General features: G+C 46.6%; 2 protein-coding genes and 1 pseudogene across 2 annotated transcripts; all 3 read right to left on the minus strand.

Moving 5' to 3' along the window:
• Positions 1-10,620: 10,620 nt before the first annotated feature.
• LOC127333258 (uncharacterized) lies at positions 10,621-13,519 on the minus strand. Its single transcript, XM_051359624.2, has 6 exons — positions 12,514-13,519; positions 12,112-12,413; positions 11,793-12,030; positions 11,618-11,690; positions 11,254-11,517; positions 10,621-11,175 (listed from the first exon to the last, which is right to left on the minus strand). The coding sequence occupies exons 1-6, from the start codon at positions 13,444-13,446 to the stop codon at positions 10,730-10,732; spliced, it is 2,256 nt and encodes a 751-aa protein (XP_051215584.1). The 5' UTR covers positions 13,447-13,519; the 3' UTR covers positions 10,621-10,729.
• Positions 13,520-15,472: 1,953 nt separating this feature from the next.
• LOC127328722 (chalcone synthase-like) lies at positions 15,473-18,492 on the minus strand (annotated as a pseudogene).
• Positions 18,493-20,257: 1,765 nt separating this feature from the next.
• LOC127330127 (bisdemethoxycurcumin synthase) lies at positions 20,258-22,145 on the minus strand. Its single transcript, XM_051356452.2, has 3 exons — positions 22,088-22,145; positions 21,456-21,671; positions 20,258-21,352 (listed from the first exon to the last, which is right to left on the minus strand). Exons 2-3 carry the CDS (start codon positions 21,643-21,645, stop codon positions 20,358-20,360), a joined length of 1,185 nt encoding a protein of 394 aa, XP_051212412.1. The 5' UTR covers positions 21,646-21,671; positions 22,088-22,145; the 3' UTR covers positions 20,258-20,357.
• Between the last annotated feature and the right edge of the window lie 719 nt (positions 22,146-22,864).

Raw genomic sequence — 22,864 nt, forward strand, 5'->3', positions numbered from 1 at the left:
GAAGAAGCTCCTCTACATCTTGGAGAACCAGAGATGCTGATGGATGTGATACAGGCGAGATGGAGATTTGAAGATGCGGATGGGTTTGATCCGGACGACTCACCAGAAAATAAGCAGTAGGATGCCAAGTTTCCGTTTCCTATATATATGTGGTCTTTTATTTTTCCCGTTTACTATTTAGGATGGCTGACCCAAATTCTTCTTTCACTCTTCCTAATGCTTCTACTCATGGCCGGCGTCTTGAGGTTCGTCTTGGCAAGCGACCTGTTGCCGACCCAGGTTTGTTCTTATTTTTATTTATTTTGGTTTTTTGCATCTTACATTTACGTTAGAATGATGCTAATGGCTAGATTGTTTGGTACCATACAGCCGATTTCCAACAATGCCGGCGTGCGATTCTTCTTCCTCCGTCTATGATTGTTTGCTCAGCGATACGCCAGAGCTTTATTGTGATGCGTCATTGTCAACCGTGGGTTCTTCTTTTCCCTCACTGCGGAGGTTTGGTTTTCATTATATGGGGTGCCATTCGTTGTGCTTTGTGGTGTTGCAGGCAACGGACTCTTCCAGTGCGACAGTGCAGGAAGCGAATGTGGCAGAGGCAGCGCAAGCTGAGGGATTTCCTGCCGCGGCAGCACATGTGGTTCGACCTACTCGATTATTAGGTGTGTATCCCTCTGGTTCGACCTACTCGATTATTAGGTGTGTATCTCTCTTTTTTTACGTTGATTCGTAATTTATGTGTTTTGTTATTGCTGCTTGCTAATTTGCTTTGTTTTCTGTGTTTTGCAGTTGACGATTTGCCTACTGTTTCTGTTGCGCGCGCTAGGATCAACCGACAGAATGGTCAATGCTTACCTTAAATCTGTAAAGATAGGTTAGTGTTACTTGACCTTGTTTTGTTTCTTATGCTTAGTCTGTTTTCTTTTTCTTCCTGCGTGCAAATTAGTTTCTTTATAAATTATACTTAATTTTTCAGGCAAGGTTAGTAGTCTTGAGCTGCCACTTTCTGTTCAGCTTATCGACATTTTCTACAGTAATAAAGTTGGAAGGTTTCCAATTCTCTCAATCTTTTGCCTCTTTTGACCTCTTATCTGGTGACACGTACATACCATGGCTCTACGTGTCTTCAGCCGGTTGGCTGAAGTTTTTTAACTTCTTATGTTTGGCTTCTTCTTCTTTCCTTTTTTTCTTCCATGCGACTGGTCAACCGGTTTCCCTGCATTTAATTTTTTATATATGAAGGTACATGCTACCGGTCATGGCCTATTTTCTTTGTTATTTTGAGCCAGTGATGCCTGGCTCTCCGGTAGACTGGAGTTACGAGAACAGGTCACATATCAGCATGGGGGTGGTGTAAGAAGTGATCACCTCAAAGAGAGAATGATAGTTGTCAACAAGACTAGCGAGGATGTACAAAATAAAATCCTCGTCCCGGAGAGGCATCCAAATGCTAGTCAACGAGTCGGCGAGCGCCTTCATCAGATGAAAGTAGACGTTAATAGTCTTGGTCTCCTTTTTCAGCTCTTCCATCTGTTGTCGACTCGCCGAGGACCGTGCAATAGATGTGGAGGCAAAAGCTCCATTTAGCGTCTCCCAACCTCGCGTGAAGTACCGACAAACATGTTCATGCCAAGGACACTTTCAATCATCATGCCTAATTAATATAAGGGGTGAACAGGTGATAAGATAATACACAATTTGTTCTTGACTCCGGTGAACTCAAACCATTCAAATTAATTCAACAAGAACAGATTATGTTTCGGTTTAACTACAAGCAATACAAATCAAAGCCGAACCAAAAAAAAAAAGACCAGGGCAACGTTGTATTATCTTGTTTTCAAGGCCCTACACCGCTTATTGACAAGTTTCCATGGCAATCTGAGGCTTCAGTGTTGCTCCCATCATTGCTAACGCCTAGAAAGTTGTGGTTGAACCGCTTGAAGCACTTTGATCCCATGGCATACTTGCCAGTGGCGAGGCTGAAGGAGAAGATGTAATGCATCTCGTCGTAGTTCGTAATGGGCACATTCAGGTACACCGCGCCCTTTGGGTGATCCTACGATATGAAGGAACAATGATGTTAGTTGTGCACGTCGGTGATAAAAAGATTTAGTGAGGTGGATAATGATGTTAGTTTTGCAGTAGTTGATAGGACTTCTGGTTTTGTGTGTGTGTATCGCGAGTCAACATGGTTGGAGAGGTCTTGAAAAGACAATGGGAAACATGGTTTCTCTGCTTAACCAGTAGTACTAGTGCTGGTTGCGGTAGTACCGGTACCAGTGACATAGGCATCCCAAATGGGCCTGCCGAATATAGTACCCGGGGTTTATTGAAGGCCCACTACCCGAAGAATAAGAAGATTCGGGAGCCCAAGATGCGTTTAAGGAAGAAATAGAGTTGTAATAGGAAGTGTTACTTGTAATCTGGCGGGATGAGTTAGAAACCGTCCCGAACTCTGTAAACTTGTACAACACGAATCCTTCGACTCCACCTCCTATATAAAGGGGGAGTCGAGGGACGAAGAATCAATCGAATCATTGTCTGCAAACCCTAGTTTTCATAATCGTCGAGTACTTTTCGGCTGAAACCTTCGAGATCTACTTGCCCTCTACTTCTAACTAAACCCTAGCCTACAATCCATAGGCATTGACAAGTTAATCCCTTGTCAATTGGCGCCGTCTGTGGGAATTAGAGGCGTAAGGATCTGATCTCGATGGCACGTTCAAGATCTTCGACATCGTCAACTGCAAGCAACACAATGGATCGAGGTAAACAGATCGCTACTGGTCCTGTCGATTTTGTTCCTCACCCACCCTCCCGTTTGGATGCATATGCAAATCTGGCGGAGCCCATGGAGATGACGTTCGGAAGGTTCCACTTTCGCGTCGAGAAAGAAGGATCGTATCGTGTCGAAATTCCGATTTCGTCGGGATCATCGGCGGACGATTCTGATTTTTCAAGTTATGCGTCGTCAACTGAGTCAGGAGAAGAAGAAACTTCGGCAACACGTTACGTCAGCATCAGAGCAAGAGAGAAACTCACCAAGATCTTCAACGACACATCGTTTGAGTCATCCGCGGACTCATATATAAGCGATGGCTCAAGCGATGTCGACAGTTACGACTTCATCGACAAATCTCTCACAGTAGGCAAGGTCTTCATCAATCTAAACGATGATGTCACCAAACCCAACGTAGATCTGAGTACGAAGTATCATCAGATTTACGCCATTGAAGATCAAGAGGAAACATCAGAGGCTTTCGACGATTTGGGTAATCCTTTTGTCGATCCCTCAGATTTAAGGAGAGGTCTGGGCACTAAATACGTCGGGCCCACACCACGAGTCAGAGTTCAACTTCCACAAGCAGCTTGGGATAGAGCGGCAAAAGCCCTAGATGGGTCGGAACCAATGACGACAACAGCTACAGCTCAAGAACTGCAAGCTTATCAATATAGGCTCGCACGAACTGCCCGAGAAATAGAAAAACAGACAGCTGAGTTGAACAGGAGAAAGGAAGCAGCTTCCGCATCCAGCAGGAGAAGGGCAGACCTAAGTAGACAATCTGGAACTTCGGGTGATAGCCACAGGGAGGCGCGGAACAGAGCAAGATCAAGGTTGCAACATATACCCGAAGCAGAAAGAGAGCACTTGGTCCAAAACCTCGACATGTCCTTCATGTCGATAGATACAAGAGGAAACATCATCCCTAAGACACCAGAAGCTGGGTATATGGCGACACATGCTTTTATCCTTGCATCTAAACCACCTCCAGGTGACCCAAGGGAAACACTGTACAATATGGCGATAGCAGGAGTTGGAGCTATGGGGACAGCATTTGTATCAACGCCTCCCGAAGGAACAGCAAGGCAAAATAGTCCACGACCTGCAGCAGCAACAGCGGCAGCACCTGAAGGACCAAGTGGAGCAAGGGATACAGCAGCACAAGCAAGGGTCGACAGAGCGCGGCAAAGCAGAAGGGATCATCGGCAATCTCCAGAACTTAATGACGAGGATATGTGCGGCTTACCATGCTTCACGAGGAGAGTTCGAAAAACTCGAGTCCCCTCAGGATTCAAGTTACCCGATCATTTCAAGAAATTCGATGGCCTTCAAGATCCAGAGGATTGGCTAGTTGATTATTTGGAGACAGTGAAGCTCACAGGAGGAACCAGGGCGACGGCTATGCAAAGCATCCAGGTGCACTTGAGTGGAGCCGCACGATCTTGGATAAAGAAACTCGCTCCAGGATCTATCGACAGCTGGGAAAGTTTTGAGGACGTGTTCGTCAAGAACTTCAGGTCCACGTGCAAAAAACCTGCGTCGTTAGAGGAATTGAGAGCATGTCGACAAAAGCCAGATGAGTCAATGAGAAAGTACATCCAAAGGTGCAATATCATCAAAAACTCGGCAGAAAATATATCTGACGAGAGAGCAATAGATGCGTTTGTCGCAGGAGTCAGGCGGGGAGATTTTGTCGAGGACTTGGGAAGGACCAATCCAAGGACAGTATCCGCGTTAATGGAGATAGCAAATAAATGGGCGGATGGAGAAGATGCTGTCCACAACAAACGACACAGGTCGCCAGAGGAGGACCGTGGTCGAAGTTATCAATCGAGGCGACGATTTCCTCGGCAGTATCCAAACTATGATGCCCCAGGGCAAATTTCGGCAGGATTTCGAACAAACACAGGAGGGAATAATAGAGATGATTATCAGAGAAGCAATGAGCAGCGAAGCGATAATAGGGATGACTCCCGCAACAGACAAAATAGTGGGCAGAGGTTTCCAAGACCTTTCGTGTCCCCCGAAGAAATGCTGAACGGACCATGCCAGATGCACTTTTTCCTCGACAGCAACGGGAAAAGGCAGTCAGGGCACCTGCAGAAAGACTGTCGAAATTTTCAGGCAATGTTCAGATACGCAGAAAATGCTCACGCTCGAGCAGCACAGAGAAACCCTCGGGAGCCTAGAAGCGAAGTTCATCTACCGCCACCTCCCGCGATTACAGAGGACAATCGACACCAGCTCAGAATAGCGGCAGCACCTGCACCACCACCCTATGTTGATCCTAACTCCAACGGAGCAGTGTCGATGATTCAGAAGGGAAGGCCGTCCAATAGAGCTCAAAAAGTAATCTCACGACAGGTGTTTATGGCAGAAAAGATGCCTCCACCAACAGTTGAGTACCTCAATTGGTCAGGGCAAGACATCGGTTTCACAATAGCAGATCATCCGCAGCAAGTTCCTCGACCAGGGCAGTCAACACTTATTCTACCAGCAGTTATCGCAGGATTCGATGTCTCTCGAGTATTCATAGACGGCGGCAGCAGCTTGAACCTCATGTATGCAGATACATTGAGGAAAATGAACATATCCTTAGCAAATTTGAAGCCAACGGACACAAGGTTCCACGGCATCACACCGGAGAAACCAAGTTACCCATTGGGAAAAATCAACCTCGACGTTCAGTTCGGAACCCGAGAAAATTATAGAATCGAGAAACTGGAGTTTGAAGTCGTGGATTTTCCATCACAATACCACGCCCTGTTGGGACGACCAGCATATGCTAGATTTATGGCAGTACCACACTATACATACTTGTTGTGGAGGTTGCCCGGACCAAAGGGACCAATCACAGTCAAGGGAAGCTTCGCCTTAGCCGATAAGTGCGACAAGGACTTTCACAGGTTGGCAGAAACTTTCGGGATGCAAGCTGAGTACTTGGCGTCAAAAAGCATGACTGACTACGACGTACTGCCAGACGTTGGAAGGCCAAATAAAGAGTCAACTTTCAACACAGAGAAAAATTCTAAGGAGGTGCAAATTCACCCGACAGATCCAAAAAAGACGACATCTATCGCAAATGATATGGATATCGCATAGGAAAGCGCGCTCGTCAAGTTCCTCCGTGAGAACTGGAAAATCTTCGCATGGTGTCCAGCTGACATGCCAGGAGTACCCAGGGAACTTGCCGAGCACCACCTAAATTTGGATCCAACAGCAAAACCAATCAGACAACCTTTGCGGCGTTTTTCGGAACCAAACCGCAAAGCCATGCTTTCAGAAATAAATCGACTAGAAGAGGCTGGCTTTATCAGGGAGATATCTACAGAAGCCACATGGGTAGCTAACCCAGTGATGGTGCCGAAGAAAAACACGACAGTCCTTCGCATGTGCGTCGACTTTACGTGTCTCAATAAACATTGTCCTAAGGATCACTTTCCCCTCCCAAGGATCGATCAAATCATCGACTCCACGACAGGTTGTGAACGTCTTTCCTTCTTGGATGCATACTCTGGTTATAACCAGATCAGATTAAAAGAAGATGATGAAGCCAAGACAGCGTTTATCACACCTTACGGCGTGTTTTGCTACAAGACAATGCCCTTCGGTCTAAAAAATGCGGGAGCAACATATCAGAGGATGATGCAGAAGTGTTTGGCAACACAGATCGGGAAAAACGTGCAAGTATATATCGATGATGTCGTCATCACATCAAAAAAGGGGGCAACGCTGATCGAGGATCTCAAAGAAACTTTTGACAACCTCGACAAATTCTGCCTCAAACTGAACCCGATGAAGTGTTCTTTTGGCGTCCCAGCAGGAGAACTTCTGGGGTTTCTAGTTTCAGCAAGAGGGATTGAAGCAAATCCCGATAAAATACAAGCCATAGTAACAATGAGAAAGCCAACAAAGTTGAAAGAAATACAGCAGCTAACTGGGCGAGTCGCAGCCTTGAGCAGGTTCGTCGCCAGGTTAGGAGAAAAAGCATTACCATTTTATGCGCTGATAAAACAAGGAGATAAATTCCAGTGGAACGAAGAGGCCGACAGAGCTTTCGAGGATTTGAAGCGAAAAATCTCGACACCACCAATCCTGGTGGCTCCAAAGGAAAAGGAACCTCTCCTGTTGTATATTGCAGCCACACCCCAAGTGGTTAGCACGGTGTTAGTTGTCGAAAGAGAAGAAGAGGGGAAGATCCATGGAGTGCAGCGGCCAGTATATTTCGTGAGCGAAGTCTTGTCGCCCTCAAAACAAAGGTACCCTCAGTATCAAAAGCTAGCATATGGAGTATTCACGACAGCACGAAAATTGCGCCACTATTTTTCGGCACACCCGATCATAGTGGTCAATGAAGCTCCCTTATCAAATATACTGAACAACCCAGAAGCTACGGGTCGTGTCTCCCTTTGGGGAATAGAACTTTCCCCTCGGGACATCACGTATGAAAAAAGAAAAGCAATAAAGTCGCAAATACTGCCAGACTTCATCGCGGAGTGGATGGAGTTACAAAATACAGGACCTCCAGATTTGTCGAGAACTTGGACCATGAACTTCGACGGGTCCAAAAGACTAGAAGGGGCTGGCGCAGGAGTAGTACTCATATCACCTGAAGGCGACAAGTTGAAGTACATCCTTCGGATGACGTTTCCTAACGCATCTAACAATGAAGCAGAATATGAGGCTCTCATACATGGGATGAAGATGGCGAAAGCCTGCGGAGCAACTCGATTAAAAATCTTTGGCGACTCACAGTTGGTAGCTCAGCAAGTTATGAACCAATGTGATGCAGTCAATGATAGCATGATGGCATACAAGGAGGTGTACAATGAGCTCGAGAAGTTGTTCGATGGATGCGAAGTAAATCATATTAGTAGATTGAGCAACGACGAAGCCGACGTTCTTGCAAACATCGGGTCGCAGTGCCTTGCAGTCCCACCAGGTGTATTCTGGGAGGAAATAACAGAGAGGTCCACTGAGTCGAGAAAATCAAAAAAGAAGGAGAAGAAACCCTCGGGGGCTGCCAAGGAAAAGCAAGAGGACGAAGAAGAAGATCAGGACTTGGTCATGGTGATACAGATACCATGGATGCAGCCGTACATATCATACATCCTGAGGAAAGAAATACCTGACGATCCAGTCGAGGCAAGGCGAGTAATTCGACGCTCCAAAGCTTTTACGGTGGTCAAGGGAGAATTGTATAAGCGAAGTATTTCAGGCGTCTTGCAAAGATGCGTCACACCCGAAGAAGGAAGAATAATTCTAAAGGACGTACACGAAGGAATATGTGGCCACCACGCAAGTAGTAGAGCTATCGCAGCCAAGGTTTTTCGGGCAGGATTTTACTGGTTGACAGCAATTGAGGACGCCAAGGACATAGTAAGAACTTGCGACGCGTGTCAAAGGTTTGCCGCAAAACCTCACTCTCCAGCAGCAGAGCTAGCACCAATACCATTGTCATGGCCCTTTGCTCAATGGGGCCTTGATATGGTAGGCAAGTTACACAAATCCTGGCCAGGAGGAAAAGAGTATATGCTAGTAGCTGTCGACAAGTTCACAAAGTGGATAGAAGCGAAGCCGATAAACTCACCAGATGGAGCATCCGCAGTAAAGTTCGTGAAAGGCCTCGTCTTCAGGTTCGGAGTGCCCCACAGCATCGTCACAGACAACGGTAGTAACTTCACATCCAATGAATTCAAAGACTATTGCGAAGAGGTGGGTATCAAGCTGAACTTTGCGTCAGTTGCACATCCCCAAACCAACGGGCAAGTCGAAAAAGCCAATGGCATCATCTGCAATGGCATCAAGAAGCGCTTGTTAGGACCACTAGAAAAAGCTCGACACACCTGGCCTGAAGAACTACCAAGTGTGCTGTGGAGCATCCGAACAACACCAAATACAGCGACACAGGAAACTCCGTTTTTCTTGGTTCATGGAGCAGAAGCAGTATTGCCAATCGAGATAGAGCACAACTCTCCACGTGTCGCGGAGTACGACGAAGAGACGTCGAGAAAAGCGCTAGAAGATGATGTCGACGCACTTGATGAAGCTCGAGATGAAGTACTGTCTCGGGTAACCAAATATCAGCAGGACTTAAAGAATTACCACAGTCGACGTTTGCGGCCAAGATCTTTTCAGGTGGGCGACCTAGTTCTTCGGCTCACACAAAAAAGTCATGAAAAACTCGAGTCACCATGGCTTGGCCCTTACATTGTCACGGAAGTAATCGGAGGAGGAGCATACAGGATAAAGGACAAGAAGACAGGGGTGGAGGAGCCAAACCCCTGGAACGTGGCGCAACTTAGGCGGTTCTACGCCTAGAGTCAAAATATAGTCCTTGTAAACTTCAATGTACTGAAACGCCCGCGAGTTTTCAGACGCACTCTTTTCCTTTTTCGGGGCACCGAGTGGGGCCGGAGAAGGTTTTTAATGAGGCGGGCTCGCGGTGCTGCAATATAATAAAGATAGTGGCTATATCATTTTTCTCCTTCATCGACATGACTAAAGTCTTTGCTCTGACGAATTTCAATATAGTTCATCGACAAAAGAAAAACCTTGCCTTGGTATTCAAATACCTCGTGAGACAATAAAAATACAAAATAGTACTCAATAAAAAAGCTCGGGGGCTCATATTCGCCTTAAACATATAAATGCCTTGGTTCACAACCTCGCAAGCATACAAATATAGTAAAGAGTCACTGAAACACTCGGGGGCTAGACAAACATAGAAATACAATGGTTGCTTTACAATATAGTCACGGATTACAAAGAAAAAATATCTACAAGAAGAAACTAGTCTTGATTCAGTATGTCATCAAGAGTAACTCTGTTCTCCTCAGGAGCAGCACCAAGAAAATCGGCATAATGGCCATCGGCAAAAAAGTCGGCATCCATCCGAAGCAGGTCCTCAATCATTTCTTCGGCTATAGGCGTAACCTTAGTGTTAATCCTGTCAACACCAACTCTCCGACGTTTTACCTTTTGGTGAACCTTCTCGACAACCTGGGAAAGGTCCAGCTTCGAGTGGCAGATCTGGAGCATGATAAGAGCAAATCTGGCGCCAGCTACCAGTTGAGCTTTGACAAAATCATGGATACTGCGAGCATCCTTGAATCTTTCCATCAATTCAGGGAGAGTTTTTGGTTGGACGTTCCGAGGGAACATGGAATTGTAAACCATGGACAAGGTCTTGGTACAGAAGTCAAGGAAATCGCGAGTTTGAGAGGTGCGATCTTGAAATATGACAATTTGGCGGGTCCTCTCTGGGGTAGCCCAAAACAAAGAACCATGGTCCAGGGAAAGATTAACAAGGAGGGTCGTCCTAGCATTGACCCTCTCTTCCTCGGCAGCAGCATCAATAAAGGCACCTATCAAAACAACGAAGTGGAAACCTTTAAGAGACAATAGCATGAAGATGAAAGATATCAGAGGATGAAACAAACATACCCGACATATCTGCACTGGCTTCATTCATTAATTCGAGCATGAAATTTTCTCGAGTAGTCGCCTTTTCAGCCTCGGAAGCAGCAATCTCTGTAGCAGCCACAGCCTCGCGAGCTTGTTGAATGGCAACTTTTTCGGCCTCAGATGATTTACGGGATTGCTCCATCATCACAAGTGTTTGCTTCTTCGCATACTGAAGTTGTTGCTGAAGTTCACCCAATTCTTGCGACAAGGTATCGTCGACAGGTGCACTATCAGTAACAGTCCTCTTCGCATGGGAAATAGGCGAAACGTTGGAAGGAGTGGAGGTCGGAGTATAGTTATCAAATATCAACTGAAATTTCAACAGGACAACATCAAATGACAGGCAAAGATAGAGTTCTTCATTAATCTCTTGAGAATAATTACAAGGGCAATACAGTGGAGCTAAGGAAATGCATGTCGCCAAAAGACTACTTTGGCGACAAGAGCAAAAGACACAGAAAGAAAAACAGAGGCATGCAACTAGACCTCTGGCCTTGACGAACTAGGAGTCGACGTTGGTTTTATCCCAAGATAGGCCAGGATTTTCTTCGTGTTGGGCTTAGCTGCCTTCATCAGCGACCGCCATCTTGATTGCTCAATCTGCTCGGTGTCGCCAACTTTCATCCAGTCAATGGCCTGTCCACTGTCAGCAACCAACGCGACAGTGCTCTCAACAGCAACCTTCATATTTTCTTGGCGCACCTTGAGTCCAAGGTCCTCCGAGGTATTAAACATCTTGGCGAGGCTGAGGAAAGTCGCAGGCTCCTCTTTCTTCGGGAAGAAATATGGGAACAATGCCGATAAACTTGCACTGGCATTGGCCACGCCTTCGCGAATTTCACGCCCATGAAATTCCAGAAGAGAAAGTGCGTCAAGAAGAGGGTCCTTGACGGGATTTTCCAAGTCAAAATCTTGGTCTGTTTGGGCTGCCACATGAGACCGAACATTAGTCGAAAACCAAGAAACAGGACGTACAATAAAACAGAAGGGATGGATGATATTACTTAGCGTACGTCGACTTTGCGACTTCAAGCGCTTGATGATATCTTGCTCACGTGCAGCTTGTGCAGTTTTCTGCTCATTCAAGGCAGATTCAGCATCTGTGAGACTTTTCTGCAACGCTTCAACACTAGCAGCTTTCACCTTGGCTTCATCAGCCTCGGCCTTGGCTTCACTAGCAGCAAGTTCAACTTTCTCGCGAGCCGCCTCACTTTGCTCGAGTTTTTTAGCAAGTGCGTTGGCACGTTCGTTGGCCTCTGCAAGTTTCTCTGTCGAAGTATGAAAAAGAAAGAGAAGAAAGATCAAAAATGGCGACAAGCAACAAAAAAAAAAAAGTCAAGGAAAAATAGTAAGCACAAAAGTGGTTACCTTCAGCTCTGGCGGCATATTCACGGTACCCAATAAATTGGGACCCGATGCGAAGAAGCTCTTTGATCATTGGCTGATCAATAACAAAAGAGTAGAGTCAAAACATTGGCGGGAGAAACATAGTGAAGATGCGAAAAGATAAAATAAAGAAAATATAGATGTCGATAAAGCTTACATCATCTAAGAGCAGAGTCGACGAACTGCTCAATTGCGCGGCAGGTTCAACAATCTTTTCAACCCTTGCCCTTTTTGGTGAAGGGGCAAGGGGGCTTGATGGTGGAGTAGTGGTGACGACGTTTCGTTGAGGAGGCGAGGTTTCTTCTCCTTCAACGGGCTTCTCCGAAATAACTAAAGTATGTGACGTGCTCGTCCGAGGAGCTACGTCACGAGGAGGTACTTCTTCCTCGTCATCACTGCGAGTAAGGATCAATAACATAAAAAGCAAGACAAGGAAAAACTTCGACTACAAGAAAAAGAGAATCAAGGTAACTTACGAGCTGACGAGGGATGCAAAATAAGGATCATAAGCCGCCTTCGGATGGGAAGGAGCAACTTCTTCGGCTTTGGATGTGCCGGAATCTTCGATATCATTCCTGCTCCTTTTCCTTTTTGGGGAAACAGCGGGAGGAGGAGATTGGACTGACGTCGTGTCCTCGGAAGATCCCGCAGATTTTCGAGAATCCACGGGGTCATTCACAAAGGATGGAGCTTCTTGATTATCGTCAGTAATAATGCCCATTTCTTCGACTTCTCCATCCTCAGGAAGAGGAGGAAGGGAAGTCATAGTAGGGTGATTCTGCAAGAAAATAGCGATAAAGGGAAAAATAAAGAAATATCAATGTAATGAGATGCAGCCAAAATTCGGAACAAGGTAAAAATTCGAGAAGACAACATACCTCGGGGAGAGGATTGGTGGAACTGTAGGGTTCCACGCGACAAGAAGAAGGAATAGGATCCCTCTTGCTCAGCGAGGTAATTTTTCGAATAAGCTTCTCCAAGTCCTTCACAGGAAGATCATTGGAGAGCCTATTGGCGTCATTGGCACCAGAATATGTCCAAAGGGGATTTTTGCGAGCCTGCAGAGGCTGCACTCTAATCCTAAGAAAATAGGCAGTGATTTGGACACCAGATAACTCTTTGCCTCGAGTATTTTGGAGCTGATGAATACGAGACATAAGAGCTTCTGTCGCCTTCTTCTCTTCTTCGGAAGGTTCAGCGTCCCAGGAGTAGCGGCGTTGGATTTTTGCGTTTCCGTCGAAAGGAACTATGTTGTGTTCAACGGAGTTGGCGCTTTCTTCGTGAATGTAGAGCCATCTCTTGCGCCATCCTTGGACAGAGTCAGGAAACTTGACGTCGAAGTAATCGACATCAGTGCGGACACAGATAACAACGCCACCTATGTTATAGGTGACGTTGTGAGAGCCATTGCGGCGGAGGCAGAAAATACGCTTCCACAGAGCCCAATTAGGAGGGACTCCGAGGAAGCATTCGCAAAGGGTGATAAAAATAGAAATGTGGAGGATGGAATTGGGAGTCAGTTGGTGCAGCTGAATCCCATAAACAAAGAGAAGACCGCGGAGAAAATCATGAATTGGGGTAGAGAGGCCACGGATGAGATGATCAACAAAACTAACCCGATACTCCATTGGAGGGTTGGGGTAGCTTTCTTCGCTGGGGAAGCGGATGGCGTCCTCCTTCTTCATGAGGCCAAGCCTTTTCAGCGTGTTGATGTCCTGGTTGGAGATTTTGGATCTCTCCCACTCAAGATCTTCGGTGGCCATCTTGGATTCGGGAGTGCTGTGGCGAGTGAGTCGCGTGCGCGGTGGCATCAACGGCAATGGGCAAAGCAATGTTCGTGAATGCGGAAGCTCGGAGAGATTTGGGCGCAGGAGAAGTTTTGCGAAGAGGAATGTACGAGCGGCGCAAGCAAGGGGATGAACGGAGGTTGAAGAAGGGTTTATATAAGAATCGGGTGAAGCAAAGTGCACCGTTGGATGAAAAAATCGTGGGGTGAGAATAGATCTTCTAGATACAAGGGCAAAAAAGTATTTTTACTGAGATAGGCGTTACCGTACGTGCGCCAGAAAAAGCGGAGGACGTGTGTCCCCCACTTGCACGACGTGTCAACGTGGTGGAAGCAATGGACCCACAGGACAGAAAATTCACGACTACTTGTCAAGGATGAAGTAAATTTGATTAAGTGAAGAATGTCGACAAGGAAGTATTCAGAGATTGGCGACAGGATGAAATATTCAATACTTCGGGAGCCTTTGATCAAATACAAGTTTTTGCCCAAATGCTCGAGGGCTACTCCGACAAAAAGTAAAATTTCGAGTATGACAATATAGAAAATGTTGAGCCTACAACCAAGCACAAGTTCTTGGCTGTAGCCTCGGGGGCTACTCCCATCGGGAGCGCTGTTCGCGCACCCGAGAAATATAAAAATAAAGAGAGAGAAGAAGAAGAAGAGGAAAGAGTTCATATTGCGAAATAATGACAAAATAGCGACAAGGTGGAATAAAATGTTGAGCCTACAACCAAGCACAAGTTCTTGGCTGTAGCCTCGGGGGCTACTCCCATCGGGAACGCTGTTCGCGTGCCCGATGAAATTAACAAAGGAAAAATAGAAGAGCAAGAGAGTATATTTCGAGTTATAATTAACTCTACATATACTCCCATCGGGAGAACAATATAAGTCATATTTGACTCAATAAAATGTGCCATTCCAACAGCCGGAAAAGCACTCGACAATATATTCTCAGAACGCCAAAGTTGCGATCAATTTCTGAATGCCGCAAATTTGCGAAGGTAAGACCCCAGAATCCATTCTGCTGGGCGTGGCATCGCCAAAGACTGCGCTCTGCTACTTTTATCCGTATCAACAGATACGAAGAAAAATCCTAACGGACGCGTTAGGTACCCGATAAATTTGACTGGGACTCGACAGAATGGTAAGACCTTAAGCGGCACCTGTCGAAGTTTACACCAGTATCCCGAGATCATGTCCAGGGACGTGATTTTGAAGTAGGTTTTTGCGGATTGCCACTAGAGCAGTTAACTAGTACCTGATCCGTCAGATGAACTAGCCCCAATTACCAATATCCCTGTACAATATAGAATTTTATGAGAAGAAATATAGAAAGTTAAGGCTTTCGGGTAAAAATAAACAGTGGAGATTTTCCCTGACTTTACAATTCAAGCAAAATCTCGGGGGCTACTGACATAGGCATCCCAAATGGGCCTGCCGAATATAGTACCCGGGGTTTATTGAAGGCCCACTACCCGAAGAATAAGAAGATTCGGGAGCCCAAGATGCGTTTAAGGAAGAAATAGAGTTGTAATAGGAAGTGTTACTTGTAATCTGGCGGGATGAGTTAGAAACCGTCCCGAACTCTGTAAACTTGTACAACACGAATCCTTCGACTCCACCTCCTATATAAAGGGGGAGTCGAGGGACGAAGAATCAATCGAATCATTGTCTGCAAACCCTAGTTTTCATAATCGTCGAGTACTTTTCGGCTGAAACCTTCGAGATCTACTTGCCCTCTACTTCTAACTAAACCCTAGCCTACAATCCATAGGCATTGACAAGTTAATCCCTTGTCAAACAGCACTAGGTACACGTCCGCTGGAACCTTGCTGACGGTACTACCGCTCCCTTTTGGAAGTGAATGCATATGTTATAATTATGTAGTGACATCTAAGATAATTTTGTTTGATCAAGGTAGCATATTTGTTATTCAAACATCATATCAAAGTACCAAAAACTATACTCTGTTTATTCTTAATTCTAGATTGCATGGAGTTTTCCAAGAGAAGTTTGAAAGGAGTAGCTTTGTATATCTGAAACAAGCTTTAATTTTTCTTGAGGTTGCTGGTAGCATGGAACACCATGATCTCAATAGTGAACCCCGGTCCAAATCCCATCATGACACCCCACTCGCCCCCTTCTCCGTCCTCCTCGATTCGGCGTTATTGCTCATCGAGCACGAAGATCACCATGGCACCAAGCATGTTGCCGTACTCTCTTAGCACAGTCCTGCTCGCTGCCAACTTCCATGGTTCCAACGCAAGAGCCATGTCGATGTGGTCCAGGATTGCACGCATGCCCATGTGAACTGCCCGGAAGAGGTCGTTCCATTCAACGCCAACCCCAAGCTGCCCGAACGCGCCGGACAGGCACAACTCGATGTTTTCAGCCGCTATGGGTATCAGCTCCCTGGTGAGGAGGTGCCCGTCGAGGCCCCCTTCTGTGAGCCGCATGGTGAGGACATGGTCGGTGCCCGGAACCACGGTCTGCGACGCGGATACCAGCTCGAAGAGCGGACGTTCGACGGGTACCATGGCGTCAGCGCCGACGACGACCGCGCCTGCGCTGTCGCCAAACATCGCCTGGCCGATAAGGGTGTGGGGGTAGGCGTCCTTCGGGCCACGAAGGCGACGATGGTGAGCTCGATGCAGGCCACCAGCATGCGCGCACCACGGTTATTCTCCGCGAGGTCCTTGGCGAGGTGCAGCGAAGCCGAACCGGCGGAGCAGCCATTGAGGTGGAGCATCGTGCGCTGGACAGACGCGCGGAGGCTCTTCTCCGGAGTAGTTTTTATAATGGTTGTTCCTGCGGCTTCGCGCTTTCTATTGTAACTCTTTGTTATTCATGTTACAGCCGATCGAGGCTCGTTTCGACCGACTAGCATTCCGCATCCACGCGTCCGTGCCTCCTTCGGGAAATCCACCGCCCATTGCCAGCTCATTCACCGGTGCCATGCCTTCATTAATCCATCGACTTCTTTAAAGAATGTGTGAGCGTTGATTAAATCCCACGCCTCGCTCCACCAACGGAGCTCAGCTACTAGTAGTACTCCCTCCGTTTTAGTTTACTAGTCCTACGCGTACCCTAGGTCGTCAATTTGACCAACTTAACATAAGATATATATTACAAAAATATATCATTAAAAACATTAGGTTTTATACTTCCTAATGGTATAGTTTTTATGTTATATAATATATATTATATAGATCAAATTGATGACTTAGGTACACTGTGCTCGCCAAATAAACTGAGAGAGAAATTACGTTAAACTTTACTCTTTTCTAGACTTGCTCCCTTCATTTTCATGAACGACCCATCCAATCCAATTGATAGTTAGAGCGAGATTCACCTTAATTACACAAAACCAGCCAGCTACTACTGTAGTACTGTACTATATCACGACGCATTACCTACATACACCACGGGGCTACTCCATCAATTTCTTTCTTAATTTCTCTCTGCCCAACTGCATGCTCATGTACTAAACCGATGAATACTGGGAGTTTCTTCGCTGGAATCAACTAGGAGTAAGGAAAAACAGCATCTACGTGACATGTCCAATTATACAACATCCTTACTGTACTCAACTCTGATATCCACCTTCCGCCTCCAATTACAAACTCACATACTGGGGCATCAAAACAAGTACATGGCGGCAAGAAATAATTGGGATCAAAATGATATGTATCTTCCAACTCTACCAGCAACATGACAATCCGACTTGGAGGAGAAATTTTGGGAGTAACTAGCAGACGCGCCCATGGTTTTGAAGGCATTAAAGCATCTTAGATGACGCCTAAGCGATGCCTAGCTGCCTAAAGCAGTCGGTTTTCCGAAGAAGAGGGCCGGCGCCTTGAGGCCTAAGCGTCGCCTTTGAGAGCATGTACAATAGTTCCTACTTGTTGTGAAGTGTATAAGTAGATTGCCTAGCCCTTTTCATTAGTTCGGACTTTTGGTTCAAGTGGCTAGTGCATGAATCTTAACATGTTATCAGAGCCCCAGGTCTCGAGTTCAAATCCTGGCTTTCACATGGTTTTCGCAATTAAGCCTAAAAATTGTTGTTGCCCCGGTTTTCGCAATTAAGCCTAAAAATTGTTGTTGCCCCCCTCTTTAGCCACCGCTGATGTCCTTCAGTGTGCTCTTCTTCTTTCACGTGTTGACTTTCTCTTCTCCCGTCACACGCGAGTGGGGGTGTTGTGAAGTGTATAAGTAGATTGCCTAGCCCTTTCCATCAGTTCGGACTTTTGGTTCAAGTGGCTAGTGCATGAATCTTAACACTACTCAGCAGGCTATAAGCAAGTCCATGTCATCAAAATCCTAGGTGAAAGTGAGAGAAAGAGAGGAAAGAGAGTGGAGCGGGCTCTTCATGTGTAGCCGGCTGCTAGACAAGAATCAAGAAGCTATAGCCCACTTGCAGCTTACAAAAAATGCTACAGCCGGCTACAAGCATTAAATACAAATCTAAGTAAGTCTTGCATGTAAGCACACATTACAAGCAATAAAACATTTAAGTATTCACTAAAGCTAATCTAATAGCCAGTTTATTGTACATATAGAAGTCTTTAGGTGACATGGTATAGTACTATAGCCAACAATCGGCTACCTTATTGTTCTTGCTCTCAAACCATGGACGCACCAACGCATTTAGTACCAAATTAACTGGGGAGAAAAGCAAGTATAGTTAATAAAGAAAACATCCTTCAAAAGGGAAGTACATGCCTAATTAATATAAGGGGTGAACAAGTGATAAGATAAATACACTATTTGTTCTTGACTCCGGTAAACTCAAACCATTCAAATTAAATCAACAGGAGCAGATTATGTTTCGGTTTAACTACAAGCAATACAAATCAAAGCCGAACCAAAAAAAAGACTAGTGTAACGCTGTATTATCTTGTTTTCAAGGCCTTACACCGATTATTGACAAGTTTTCATGGCAATCTGAGGCTTCAGTGTTGCTCCCATCATTGCCAACGCCTAGAAAGTTGTGGTTGAACCGCTTGAAGCACTTTGATCCCACGGCATCCTTGCCAGTGGCGAGGCCGAAGGAGAAGATGTCATACATCTCGTCGTAGTTTGTAATGGGCACATTCCGATACACCGTGTCCTTTGGGTCATCCTACGATATGAAGGGACAATGAAGTTAGTTGTGCACGTCGACGATGAAAAGAGTTGGTGAGGTGGAAAGAACGTGCTCACCGCGACGTGCCCGCAGTAGTTGATAGGATTTCTGATTTTGTGTGTGTGTCGCGAGTCAACATGGTTGAAGAGGTCTTGAAAAGACAATGGGAAACATGGTTTCTATGCTTAACAAGTAGTACCGGTGCTGGTTGCGGTAGTACCGCAACCGCTACCAGCACCAGGTACACGTCCGTTGGAACCTTGCTGATGGTACTACCGCTTCCTTTTGGAAGTGAATGCATATGTTATAATAATGTAATGACATTTAAGATAATCTTGTTTGATCAAGGTAGCATATTTGTTATTCAAACATCATATAAAAGTATCAAAGACTATACTCTGTTTATTCTTAATTCTAGATTGCATGGAGTTTTCCAAGAGAAGTATAAGAGAGACGTGTTGCATCATATGTAAAATAGGACGTGACGACCATGTGATTTCTTATCTTACACATAATGAAGTTTCATTATTATTATATTGCTTGTGTATTACCACCCGCGACAAAAGGGGGTGTCCCCTGCGTGCCCCGCGGCTGCCACGTGGTGGACCTTATGTCGCAGGTGGTAAGCGACCCGCGACAAAAGGTTGGGCCTTTTATCGCGCCCCTGTTGTCGCGGCTGGCCGCCCGCGATAAAAGGGTCTTACGGCCCGCGACATTAGGCCTGTTTTCCACTAGTGTGGTGTGAGAAGCGGCATGCGCTACAACGTAGTTATGGATGCCACTGGTGCGGCGCTGAGAGGGCTTGTGCTGAGTTACGAGAAGATGTTGCATATCAGCATGGGGGTGGTGTGAGAAGTGATCACCTCAAAGAGAGAATGATAGTCGTCGTCAAGACTGGCGAGGATGTACAATATAAGGTCCTCGTCACGGAGAGGCATCCCGATGCTAGTTAACGAGTCGGAGAGCGCCTTCATAAAATGGAAGTAGGGTGTTAATAGTCTTGGTCTTCTTTTTTAGCTCTGTCATTTGCTTCGACTAGAAGAGGACCAAGCAATAGATGTGGAGGCAAAATCTCCATTCAGGGTCTCCCAAGCTTCGCGTGAAGTACCGGCAACCATGTTCATGCCAAGGAAACTTTCAGTCATCGTGGAAACGAAGCCGGATAGGATGGCCTGGTCATGTTGTGTCCAGTGCTGATGCGTCGGATTTGGCTGATGTTGCATCCCGCCAGCAGGGGTGACGGCGATGTGGGGATCAGGGCAGATGATGGAGCCATCACATAGCCCATGAGCATATGACTGCGAAGAAGTGGATGGCGGTGATCGGTTCTTGGTGGTGGTCGGCCTCTAGTGGCGGCGTTGTCCGCACCGGTGGAGTCGTCTCGATTTGCACGCAGTGTTCGTCGGTTCTCCTGTGCTCTCGGGAGCGTTTGCTCTTTTTTCTGAGTAGTTTTTATCGGCTTCGCACTTTCTATTGTAACTCTTTGTACGTTATACCTGTTCGGTGTAGTTCTATTTTGTAAGCTATGTTTAGCTCCTTGTATCTTCTTCGCCGTTGCATACATTATTAATTTAACATCGAGGCGCATGACCTCTTATCCAAAAAGAAGAGAACTTTGGATGACAATGTAAAATCTTCAACGGAACAAAGTATTCGTATCCGAGTTTGGCATCTCAGTTGTTCTGAAACACCACTGCAAATGGACTGAAGAGACCTAAGGCGGACACAGGCTCGTGATTAACTATACCTTATTACATATTTTTCAAATTAAGTTTGAAAGGAGTAGCTTTGTATATCTGAAACAAGCGTTAATTTTTCTTGAGGTTGCTAGTAGCATGCAGCACCATGGTCTCAATAGTGAACCCCAGTCCAAATCCCATCATGACACCCCACTCGCCCCCTTCTCCGTCCTCCTCCATTCGGCGCCGTTGCTCATCGAGCACGAAGATCAGCGTGGCGCCAAGCATGTTGCCGTACTCTCTTAGCACAGTCCTGCTCGCTGCCAGCTTCCCCGGTTCCAACGCAAGAGCCCTGTCGATGTGGTCCAGGATTGCACGCATGCCGGGGTGGACCGCCCAGAAGAGGTCGTTCCATTCAACGCCAACTCCAATCTGCCCGAACGCGCCCGACAGGCACAGCTCGATGTTTTCAGCCGCTATGGGTATCAGCTCCCTGGTGAGGAGGTGCCCGTCGAGGCCCCCTTCCGTGAGCCGCATGGTGAGGACATGGTCGGTGCCTGGAACCACAGTCTGCGAAGCGGATACCATCTCGAAGAGCGGACGTTCGACGGGTTCCACGGCATCAGCGCCGACGACGACCGCGCCTGCGCCGTCGCCAAACGTCGCCTGGCCGATAAGGGTGTGGGGGCAGGCGTCCTCCGGGCCACGGAAGGCGACGATGGTGAGCTCGACGCAGGCCACCAGGACGCGCGCGCCACGGTTGTTCTCCGCGAGGTCCTTGGCGAGGCGCAGCGAAGCCGAGCCGGCGGAGCAGCCGTTGAGGTGGAGCATCGTGCGCTGGACGGACGCGCGGAGACCGAGGAGAGAAGCTAGGCGGAGGTCGGCGCCCGGGGCGTGCGCGCCAGAGTTGGTGCTGACGATGAGGTGGGTGATGTCGGTGGCCGGGCGGCCCCACTCTGCTATGGCCTTCGCCGCAGCTGATGCGGCGAGCTCTGGAGCAGCGGCAGCTGCAATCTCCAACCGATCGTCGAGGGACGGCTGTCCGCGATCGAGGAAGTGGGGATGGGCGTTGAGCAGCTCCTCGGTGTGATGAAAGAAACGCTTCTCCGTGCTGGTATTTTGGCCTGATGAGGATACACACACACATCCCGATCGAGTATATTAGATCACATCATCATATAGGCAATTGGGTATTGAAATTAGCATGTTTGCGAGCTCTGTGCTTACACATTGTCTTAAGTTTGTGTTTGAGGTCCGTGAGGTGTTCGCTCTTGGTGACTCGGAAGTAGAAGTCCGGGTACTCGTCCTGGGACACGCAGTTCGGCGGATTCGCTGTGCCGATGGCTAGCACGGCCGCAGGCCCGTCTGCGCGCTGCAGACGCCTGATCTCGCCCATGGTGGCCAGGGTGCTTGCCATGGTCTCTGAACGGAGTGACGGAATAGCTGCTCAACATAGACGGATGAGAAATGTAGTAGAGATAGAACAAACATAATGCAAATAGCAATCAGCTCATTTGCACCACTAAACACATACAAAAGCATGCGAGTCCCGTATTTAGACTAAAAGAATCCAAAACGACCTCTCACACAAATGGCTCAAGTTTGTTTTCAGATTTTAATCTGCACCTAACATTTTTAACGGAAATTTGAATGTTTTTTAACTCAGTTTTTGAATTTTCTGAAATAAAGGAGCACGGAATAAGAGACCAAAGTATACATGCATTAAGAGGGTCCAGTAAGAATCTGTATCAATTTTCAGTGAAATTAATGGACCAGAGTATACATGCATTAGTCTCAATATAGAATCAAAGAAAGGATACTAGCGAGGCAAGACGAAGACAAAATGGAAAAATATATACCTATAGGCGAGAAGAAGCGAGCGCGGTACAATGGAAGAGCGATGGAATAGAAGGAGAAGAATGGTGTAAGATGGATTGTTTGGGAGACACCAAGAGTTAGTATTTATAAGGACGGAGATGCCGAGCGGAGTAGACTAGCAGATGGGCGCAGACATACCGACGGAAGAACGCGTACACACCGCCAGGACTTGCCCTCCGATCTACTCCCTAATGAAGTCAACTATCTCTCACACAAAGCACACATCAATCACGTTACTGGCGTAATCTAACTCCTAATACTAATTCTGCAGAATCTCGGAAACGGAGCATGTGACACACATGGCCGAGGCTGGAGGAGTCATGACAAACATCGTGCATCTCATATGAAATCCTTTGCTACAATATGTATTTTATTGACAAAGGATTTACGTAATATCAATGAGATGACAAAGCATGTCAGTAGTGTGGAAAAAACCGAGGAACCAATGGTTGGCCGGGGTCCATTCGCTAGTACCCAACTAGGTGACGTGGGATAAGGAGGCACTATCTATTGTGCCATGACAACGCATCGATCCAGTGCCATACTAGGTCTTCCCTCGTTCCGGTATGTGATATCCTAACTTAGAATTTAATAAGATTGATAGAATACTCGTTTCAATAAGATGTATCTTCTTGCAGGGAGCTCATCTCCAAAGAACCTGTATACTAAGCTTGTTTGGCCTAATGTAATTTGAGGGTGGGTGACCAATCGGAAAGTTGGCCCCGGAGGTGCATAGTGAGGATAAAGTGTGTTGTATA

The sequence above is a fragment of the Lolium perenne genome, chromosome 2, assembly GCF_019359855.2.
Source record: "Lolium perenne isolate Kyuss_39 chromosome 2, Kyuss_2.0, whole genome shotgun sequence".
Lineage (NCBI taxonomy): Eukaryota > Viridiplantae > Streptophyta > Magnoliopsida > Poales > Poaceae > Lolium > Lolium perenne.

Bases quoted from the DNA above. Each gene is read 5' to 3' on its own strand.
- LOC127330127 (XM_051356452.2), bottom strand. From the start codon at position 21,645: ATGGCAAGCACCCTGGCCACCATGGGCGAGATCAGGCGTCTGCAGCGC. The intron at 21,353-21,455 runs GTAAGCACAGAG...TATCCTCATCAG, and splicing joins ACACAAACTTAAGACAATGT to GCCAAAATACCAGCACGGAG.
- LOC127333258 (XM_051359624.2), bottom strand. From the start codon at position 13,446: ATGCCACCGCGCACGCGACTCACTCGCCACAGCACTCCCGAATCCAAG. The intron at 11,691-11,792 runs GTAAGCTTTATC...GTTATTGATCAG, and splicing joins CGACTCTGCTCTTAGATGAT to CCAATGATCAAAGAGCTTCT. The intron at 11,518-11,617 runs GTAACCACTTTT...ATACTTCGACAG, and splicing joins ATATGCCGCCAGAGCTGAAG to AGAAACTTGCAGAGGCCAAC.